Source organism: Idiotropiscis lumnitzeri, chromosome 8 (assembly GCF_059441095.1).
Source record: "Idiotropiscis lumnitzeri isolate Australia: NSW breed Sydney's pygmy pipehorse chromosome 8, RoL_Ilum_1.0, whole genome shotgun sequence".
NCBI classification, from domain to species: Eukaryota; Metazoa; Chordata; class Actinopteri; order Syngnathiformes; family Syngnathidae; genus Idiotropiscis; species Idiotropiscis lumnitzeri.
This window is the reverse complement of record NC_142398.1, coordinates 2,327,501-2,337,500: the sequence shown is the minus strand read 5'-3', so window position 1 is coordinate 2,337,500 and position 10,000 is coordinate 2,327,501. Positions and strand designations below refer to the sequence as shown.

Genomic DNA, 10,000 nt, shown 5'->3' with positions numbered 1-10,000 from the left:
TGGGCAAAGACAAAATATGTTGCCGTTTTTAGCTTACTAATTTTTTTATATTGCCGAAACGAAAGCTAAGGCATGCTGCTTCGTTTATCTATAAGTTGCCTCGATTATATTAACAAGGCAAAAGCAAAGTCAAGCTATGTTAATTAAGTTGTTATATTGCCAAAGCGACGGTTTGATAGCTTGCTTTTTTGTTATACTGACAAACCAAAAGCACGATACCAGGTTGCTTCATCTGTTTCTTTTCAAACTAAAAGGTAAAACATGTTGCTTTATCAATTTAGCTTGCAAATGCCAAGGCAAGCTAAGTCGCTGGGTTTATTAGATTGGCATATTGAAAGCAAAGGCATCATATGTTGCCTCATTTATCTCGTCAAAATCAAGGCAAGATTAAAAAAGATAGACAGTTAAGGCTTGGTCGGGCCAAATTCAAGTGTCCTTAAAAAGACGCTTTATCTTTTTTACCCGTGCATACCAAACATATTGGCAATCCCAAATTTTGAAAATGTTAGTTTCCTTCACTCCTTTTTAGTGAACATTGATGACCGGCCAAAAATCTCTTTATAACTCAGCCTTACACGGCCATGGGAAGACCAAACATCTTTACTGTGATGAAGTAATCCCCCCACCAAGGGTGCTATAACGCAGTCACTCCCTTTTTCCTTGAAACAGCATTCGGAGCGTGGAGCGCTCGCTTTCTGAGCTCCAGATGGAGCTGTTGCAGCAGCGCGACAAAACGCTTGAGGAGCAGAAGAAGCGGGAGACACAGGATGTGCTTCTGCGCCGGCTGCAGAAGAGGCTTTTGTTACTCACCAAGGTGTGCCGCACGCACACACAAATCCCAGACCACATTCAGGCGCACACAGGATATTGTTTAGTTTCCCAGAATCTGCTAATGAAATTTCAACAAGAATGTACTAAACCAAACTTTATACACGCTCTCTAAGTACCACCATCAAGACCAACTTAAAAATGCTGCATAGGAGACCTAAGAGTTCTTCAAAAAATACAAACAAGACTGTTATATTCTCCCAAAAAACATTCAACATTGCACACTGTAATATTAAGAACAAGATAGTGTAGACTATTTTTTTTTTCACCAGTTAGATGTTTTAACTTTTTTCATTCTTTAGTAATCAGCAGTAGACCATTGGTTGGTTTCACCAAAAACAAGAGTGTCTGACCAAAATGCAGAGAAAACAAGCATTTTGTGAAACGCAGAACATTGACTTTGACTCTAATATTAAACAAGAACAATACTGAGAAAGGGCTACTGATGGCATAATGATACCTTACACTTTACTTTTACTTTTTGTGTTTTTTTTCCCCTAACAATTGTGAAGGCGATTTGATCTGAGATATCTTTATCACAACAGACAACATCAGCTACATTATGTATTATACAGTACTCAGGTAAATGCAAATGAAGCATTAATTAACATGATGGACAACCTCGTTTAGCTCGTTCATCGTCTTGTTGTCGTCATGAAGCAAGGGGCCATTAACGAAATATTATCGTCATCGTTGACGAAAACAACACTGGGCGTGAGTGAAAGCACCACCATTTCCTCACACGTGCGCTTTGACTTGCGACGCCAGCCAAAACATGACACAAGACAACACATGCACAGGGAGGTTGTTTTTTTTCCACACGCTTAGTCAAGTTTTAGTCTTCCACGGTCAAAAGGTGGATTGCTGAAAGCTAGTGTGGCAATTTTGTCTTAGGGCTTTGTGAATCCCCCTCTCCCCGCCGCTGAAAATAAACTAATAACCATTTAAACCGCACTCTCTGTGAGTACAAAATCAGGCTTTCTGAAATTGCGATTCTATCGCAGATGCAATTAATCGTTCAGCCCTTCTGGAGAGTATGGCAGAAAAAAAAAATCATCACAAATTGACGCAAAATTAGATTGGTCATGTGTATCATTAACTAAACGCACTAAAAAGCGTCAATGATTCATGTTTGAAATTGAACAGGAATTTGGGTTTGAGAGTTCCAGGGTCCAACGTTGATGAACTCTGACTGGGGAAGTTGCCCAAACAAAGCCCCAATTAGAAACAGCCAGTACGCCAGTCAGTTTACGGGTCATATTTAGCTCAATATGTCTTTTTTGTTTGGAGGAAAATCGCTACTGCCCAAGACAAAATGTTGCCATGGTGTTGAGTCCAAAACTGAAGGCAGAATGTGGGCATGTTGGCTCCTTTTAGTAAGAAAGCGAAGAGTTAGGACCGGAGGAGGTGGTGAACATGACTCATTTCCATTTACAGACCTTTGTCTTAAATAGGTTCCACATAATGTATAGAGTGAATATAAAAAGTCGATACACCACTGCTCACTTTTTGGCCATGATTCTATAAAGTCTGTTTTGTGCAAATGCAGCACTGCTCAACAACAAAAAAGAGCATTTCCAGGGCTCATATTTTGCACCCCTCATCCTACACAGTTAACCCGATCGACTTCAAATTTGGGTTGTCCAATCTCAACACTTAGGACAACAGGGAAAAACATTTTATATTTTCGACTGACAATACTGACAAGGTGGGAAGAACATCACACTTTGAGTTTCATAATTCTTTTTTGTCGCCCTTTTGAGGACTAAGTATGAACGAAAACTCACTAAACTACACACACATCAGAAGTGGCGTAAATTTGGATATTTTCTAGTCACAATACACTACATTACCTGCACCTTGTGATTTTATTGTTGATAATTTTAACAGGATTTTAGAATCAACATTAGACTCAGTTGCTCCACTTTTAACTAAAACTATAAAAATCAAGACAATACACCCGTGGAGAAATTATTTTATTAAAAAATCCAAAAGAAAACGCAGGAGTGCAGAAAGGAGCAAACTTACAGTTCACAATGAAATAGTATGTGAACAACTCAAATCCTACAATAAATCAAAATTTTCTCGGGTTGTATTTCCTCAATGGGAGGGAGTTTGTGACGAGCAGGGCAGTGATCGGTCGAATTTGCTCCATTGTTTTTTTTTGGGGGGGGGGGGCAATAATTTACCGATACCATTTTCTATTGATATCACTCACCCAACTATCGCGATACATATCGATATCGAATTATCGTCACAGCCCTAGTGGTTCTATTACTTTGTCTTAAAGGTCTTGGACTTTTTTTTTTATCCGATCTGCTCTTGTCATATCAACCCTCACGGACGCTGAGGTCCTCTGGCACTGGCCTTTTAGTTATTCCTAGGGTGAGGACCGGAACACGCGGTGAGGCTGCATTCAGCCATTCTGGTCCTCGTCTACGGAATAGCCTGCCATAGGACATCAGGTCCGCAGGGACTGTTGACATTTTTAAGAGGAGGCTCAAGACACACCTTTTTAGTTTGGCTTTTAAATGACTTATTTTTACTCTTTTAATTAAGGGCTGTTATTTGATCACCTATAATTGTCTTTTATATTTTTAAGTTCTTTGTCTTTTTGTCAGTTTATCAGATTGTGTGCGAGTGTTTAGTGCGTATGTGAGTTCAGGCGTGCGTGTGGATGTCTTCTGTGTATGTTGGGTGGGTGGGGGTGAGTCTTAGTTTTGTGTTGTAATTGGGATGTTTTTATTGTACAGCACTTCGAGCTCCATTTTATGTATGAAAAGTGCTATATAAATTTTATTTGATATTTCCTTTTTAACGAAGGATTCTGAGATGTAATTTTCATGTCGAGCTACTTTAATTTGAATGTTGTGAATAGACTTTTCTTGCAACTCTGGTAGGGGCATCTCTGCGTCCTCATTCACAAAGTCCCTGGAGTCAGCAGGTCCAGCTGAGGCCATGTAGTCATTCTCAATCTTCAGGTTTTCATCACTGCATGTCCGACTCTGTGGCCACTCCTGAAAATATGTTCGCTTGGAAAAATACTTATCATGACAATTATATTGTTTGAGATAACGGTAATTTGTCTAACATGCAATCATGGAATGAAATTATTAAAATGACTAAATGATAACATTGATACATATGGCTCTCAATTGAAACAACAAATCATGAGTATTGTTGGCTGCTTTCACGTCGAGAATAGAAAATGAATTAGTGTTACCCTGTCTTTTTGATTGAATCAAGACTGACAGTTCTTGAGTCTTGCCTAGGGGTGTAACGGTTCACAAAAGTCACAGTTCGGTACATACTTCGGTATGGGGGTTCACGGTTCGGTACGGGTTTGGCATAGAAAAAAGAAACAGTCTCAAAAACATCAGACCAGGTTTTTTTTTTTTATTTAGTTTTAACAGATAGCAGGTTACAATTCAATTTGCTATAAAACTAAAACATTCCCTGTTCTTAAAGCACAAAATATAATTAAAAAAAAAAAATCGGGTTGTTCATAAGGTTTTTTTTTCTACCCCAGGTAACTGGCATGTCAGGGTGAATCTGTCTTACGTGTGTTAGAATTTCGGAACTATTACCTGCAGCATACCGCATCGAGGTCGAACAACGCCAACACGCAGTTCTTCTCGTTCGGTCCACCACTCGCACTCCGTCGCTGTTGTTGTTGTTGTTGTTGAGTCACTCGAGTCGCCTGAGGATGATCCTCAGAAGCGCTAGACTCGCTTGTGGGAGGCGCCTTAGTTCTTCGAAAGAGAACCCCATCTGGCGATGGTATCGTGCTGACTGGAATGCAGGGCACCGCAGCCATAGATGCTCGGCCGATTCTTCTTCCTCACCGCAGATACGGCACCGATCATCTTCGCTTTTCCCCGTCAAATGTTGCCATCTTCGGAGGGCAGGATGGTGACCGGACCGGAATCGGATAAGATCGACGAGGTCTTTCTTTGGCAGTTGGGACTCTTCCTCCGGATTGGGGCGGGAAGAGGTGAGGGAAATGAGGCGGGGGTGTGTAGATGGAGGGGGTTTGCAGCTCCTGCGGATAATGGCGAGCCGGGTTTGTGGGTCCAGCGGGGTGGCAGGTTGGGGGAGGGCAGAGCCAAGTTTGGCCTGCTCGTCTGCAAGGTCGTTGCCCGGGAGGTTGCAGTGTCCCGGGACCCAGATCAGCCGAATGCTCTTGGAGGAGGGAAAGGCCGCAATTGAGGTGTTGAGGGGAAGGAGGGATGGGTCAGACAGGTTAGGGTGTGAGAGAGCTTGAAGGAGTGACTTGCATTCTGTGATGATGGAGGCTGAGAACCAGTCGTCGTTCTGCTCGAGCCAAGAGATGGCCGCGATCAGGGCAGTCTTCTCTGCCTGAAAAGAGCTGCTAAAGGTTCCAGTAGGCGCGTGCCAGGAGTGGATCACTGTGTTGCCTCTAAAGACAACCACTCCGGCTCCTCCATTCTCCGTACCGTTGAGGGTGGAGCCATCAGTGATGATCTGCAGGTCTGTTGGGCCCTCAGCCGCAATTGTTTCCTCTGCAGAGGCGAGTTGTTGGGCGGGGGATGTGGACTTTAGGATGGGGTGAAGTGGATAGATGGCGGTGGGGGCAGTGGCCACGGAATATTAGGGTTATGTACATGATCCGGGTCCGCTAGAGTGAGGTTTAGAGGATAGAATAGGAGTGGTAGTGTTCCTCCAGTCATCTCTTTTAAGGCGTTTTGGGCAGTGCTTTTCCAGAAACATTCTCCTGTCGTCGTTGGGGGGGAGGTGGAACCATTCATCAGCTTTCCTAAGGCTGGCAAGCTGAAGTCGGGAAGAAAGCGGTGGGAGCTGGGCTTCATGGAGGACAGCGTCGATGGGAGTAGATCGGAGTTGGCCCGTAATTGCTGAGCTGCGTCCGATTGTGCCCTCTCCAATTTTTGGATGTTAATTTTGGAAGTCCAGGGCGCCCAGGCAGGAGCTGCATATTCTGCGAGCGATCGAAGGATGGCTATGTAGATCATCCGCATCTCCAAAGGCCGCCATCCCCAAGACGTACCGGTCAGTTGTCACATGAGGTTGGAGCGTTGCTTCATGACTTGGCACAAGTGCCGGACGTGGTCGTTGAACGTCAGACGGCGTTCGTATCGAACCCCCAGGAAAATAGGAGTAGGGTTTGTCTTGAGTCTCGAACCCCCTACCTGCCCTGTTTGGGCACCAAGAGGATTCAGCAGCATCCATGGAAAAGAAAGCGACTTCTGACTTCGCCGTATTGAGGCTGAGACGATTGTTAGAGGCCCATTGGTATACTTTGGCCGCCTCCGACTCTAGTGTCGCCGCCACCTCCTCTTTATTGCGGCCGCTACATGCCAGCGCCAAGTCATCAGCATAGCCGGAGACGAGGGTGGAGGACTCGAAAGAGTTTAGCAGGTCGTTGATGTAGATGGTGAAGAGGAGAGGTGATAGTACTGAGCCTTGGGGGAGGCCTTCTTTGAACGTACGGCAGCGTCCCGTGGTTCTGTTCACCCTCACGCGTGCCGTTCGGTTGGTGAACCAGGACTTGGCCCACTCAACGAATCGAAGAGGGACGTCAATATTCAGCATCTTTTGGAGGAGGTTAGCCCCCCACACTTGATCATACGCTTTGCTGAAGTCGAAGAAAGCGGCAACTGTGCGTAGACGTTGTTTGGACTGGAACCCATCCATGACGAATTGGGACAGTCGGAGACATTGATCAGTGGTGCAGCAGCCTTTACGGAAACCCGCCTGCCAAGGAATCAGAATCCCATTATCCTCGAGCCATTTTGACAAGCGGTTGACGATGAGTCTCTCCATAGTTTTACTGATCGTTGAAGTTAGAGCGATTGGGCGCTAGCTCCCGATAAGCTGTGGGTCCTTGCCTTTCTTGTGGAACGGGATGATCTCCGCCGTGCGCCAGGATTGGGGGCACCATTGGGTGGTCCAGCTGGTATTGAGGAGTTGGAGGAGGACAGGGAGTGCAGCAGGGGGCAGTGTTTGAGCATCTCTGGAGCAATCCCGTCTGGGCCAGCAGCTTTTCCTGGTTTGAGTTGATGGAGTGCACGGCGGAGCTCATCATGAGTGAATGGGCACTCGAGCGACTGCCGAGGGGAACCCTGTAGTTTACGGACATCTCTTCGAAGCCCTCGTACGGTCCTCCTACTCGCCTTGTCACTTTTGCGCCCACTCACCCTCGCGTATTCGACGACAAATGCTGTAGCTTTGGCCTTGTCAGAGGCGTATTCGCGGTTGTTGTAGATCAGCGCCTTGTTTGACTCTTGTGGCGGTGGGCTGGACAGTGATTTCACTACTGCCCAGGCTTGTTTAGAGTCCTTGGTCTCCGCGATCTTTTGGAGGTGGAGGTGCCAAGTGGTGCGCTTCGCCTCGGCCGTCTTCTCGGCTACTTCCCTGCATTTTTGTAGATAAGCCGGTCTGGTAGTGGCGTTCAGGTGTCGTCGGAGCCGATTCCTCTCCTTGATGAGTGTTTTCAGCTCCCCGTTCATCCAAGGGACGTTGTTTGGACGGAGGACGTCGCTGTTGTAATCAACTGGGAAACCGAAATATTCCAACCATGGCTGATTTGTGTAGGGCTGACGGCTCCTCCTGCTCCATGTTTTCACGCGTACTCGCCACTTTTCTTCTTTATTTGTTTTCATCTATTTCTTCTTCTAACAACAAATACAGCGGTTGTGTGATCTCAGGCATTTATTTTTTTTTCTTCCTCAGATGTAGTCGTTGTATGACTGCGTGCACCGAAACGTGGAACCGGACGAATGCGAAAACCGTTACATGTTAAAGTTGCTTTATAATAATATAATAAACGAATATTTTAAAAACCAAGGATGTAGATATGCAGTAAATAAATACAGGCCCATATACAGGCTCCTTCTGCAGTTTCATTCTTAAAAATGCAAATTCCATGTATGTGGCAGATTGAAAAAAATGTGGAGGGATAATTAACTCATTTACTCCCTTAGACGTACAAAGACGTCTTTTAAAGCAATGGCGCCCTCTACCAAACACGTATAAGTACGTTTCCTGTCTTTTTTTACGTCATAGTGTACATAAGGGTCTGATGCAACCTCTGACTGAGAATCAGCCTTGTCCGCATTGTAAATCATGTAAAAATCACCCAGCAGGGGGCAGAGGTGCAAAAGATCCGCCTTGAATCTGGGGGGCGGGATCCTGGGGTAGACAGTATAAGTGTGGAGAGCGGCGCGGTTAGCAGCAGCATCGGCAGCACTAGCAGCAGTAGCATTAGCAATGAAATCTTCCAAGCAATTGACGATCGAGGAATGCTTTTTTGTAAAAAAAAAAGCTTCCCGAAAGCATCAAGGCGATGGAGACGCTTTGGTTGAGAAGATGACACGCATCAAGGCGATGGAGACGCTTTGGTTGAGAGGATGACACGCATCAAGGCGATGGAGACGCTTTGGTTGAGAGGATGACACTTCGTGTCGTCACACCAAACAGCCGTCTATAGAGGCTGCGCGTGCCTTGCGGCCTGCATCGCCGGCGGCGTCAGACCACGAGGACGACAGCCATGCCGGGCCATCGCGTGCGGGACCGTCGCCATGCCGGACCATCGCGTGCGGGACCGTCGCCGTGCCGGACCATCGCGCGCCGGACCATCACGTGCCGGACGTCGCCCGCAAATTGTCTCGCCGGAGTCGAGCGATGAGGAGCACGGCGATGGTGTCCCACATGTGCCTTCGGACAACAGCGAAAGCAGCCGAGAATCCTCACCAGATCCCCCCGAACGAGGAGGTAGGCGCTCGCAAGTTACCATTGAATATGTGGTTTTACCCCTCATGCTTTTATTGTACATATAATGCATCTTGCAGGCAGAAAATGTCGCGTAAATGTGCAGTTAGACGCGAGCGTAACTCCTCCCCGACGTGGAAGTAAACGCTCGCAAGTTACCATTGAACATGTGGTTTTACCCCTCATGCTTTTATTGTACATATCATGCATCTTGCGGGCAGAAAATGTCGCGTAAATGTGCAGTTAGACGCGAGCGTAATTTGGCCGCGACTAGAAAGTCAGCGAGCAAATGTGCAATTCAGGCGCCCGGACGAGGAAGTATGCGAGCAAATGTGCAATTACACGCGAGCGTAAGTAAACCCCGACGAGGAAATAAACGCTCACAAGTTGGCATTGAACGTGTGGTTAGCCCTCATGCAATTATTGTACATATCATGCATCTTGCGGGCAGAATATGTCGCGTAAATGTGCAGTTATACGCCAGCGTAACTCCTCCCCGACGAGGAAGTAAACGCTTGCAAGTTACCATTGAACATGTGGTTTTACCCCTCATGCTTTTATTGTACATATCATGCATCTTGCGGGCAGAATATGTCGCGTAAATGTGCAGTTAGACGCGAGCGTAACTCAGCCACGACAAGGAAACAACAATACTAAATGGTGTGGTAATCATGCATACTTTCTAAAATTCACAGATTGTGCATCCAGCGGCAAGAATGTTCCTCCTCGTCTTGTTGGTGTAAAGAAAGGTGAATTATAATATGAAACTTAACACGCCAGCAATAAAATGCAGCAATAAATATATATTTCCAATTGTTTATATTTCTGTAATTTACAGGTTGTGCATCAGGAAGCAGTGGTTCCGGATGGCGTCACACTGGATGGCAACCAAGGAAAATCGACTTTACAGCAACCCCTGGGCCACTGAATGCCGCTGCCCATCTGGAGTCTGAGGAGCCAGCTGACTTTCTGCAACTGTTGAGGGTGCTGTGGGTTAGGGACAAAATACTCGGGCCCCTTACAAATCAGATCCACCAATTTGTCTTGCCCAGCCTTTGGACAAACACAAGCTTGCCTATTTGCCACGGACCAGCAAAGCCAGACCACAAAGAAAGTATCGGGTCTGTTTGCGCAAAGGCAAGCGGAGTGAGACAAGAATGTGGTGTGAAGTATGTTGTGTGCCCTTGCATCAAGGCAACTGTTTTATTTTATATCACACAAAAAAAAGTATGTATGACACTGATGTATTTCATTTTTGTACATAGTTCAACAGTTCAGTTGTTTTATGTTATGTGCAAATAAACTTATTTTGTTATCAAAAACATATTTTTTGCGCTTTTTTGTTGTTATTTTATAGAAGGCACACATTATTTAGATGTTTGAGGTGTCATAAAAGCCATAAATAATAGTGTCAAAGTTCAAA

General features: G+C 45.6%; 1 protein-coding gene across 6 annotated transcripts in view; it reads left to right on the top strand.

The window, feature by feature from the left end:
* Window positions 1-10,000, top strand: part of mad1l1 (mitotic arrest deficient 1 like 1) — a 139,301-nt gene that overhangs the window by 51,530 nt on the left and 77,771 nt on the right. For all 6 annotated transcript variants that reach the window (XM_088302540.1, XM_088302534.1, XM_088302537.1 and 3 more), the window contains one exon: window positions 670-814. In XM_088302540.1, the coding sequence (XP_088158666.1) occupies window positions 670-814 (145 nt within the window). The remainder of the gene's footprint in view (window positions 1-669; window positions 815-10,000) is intronic.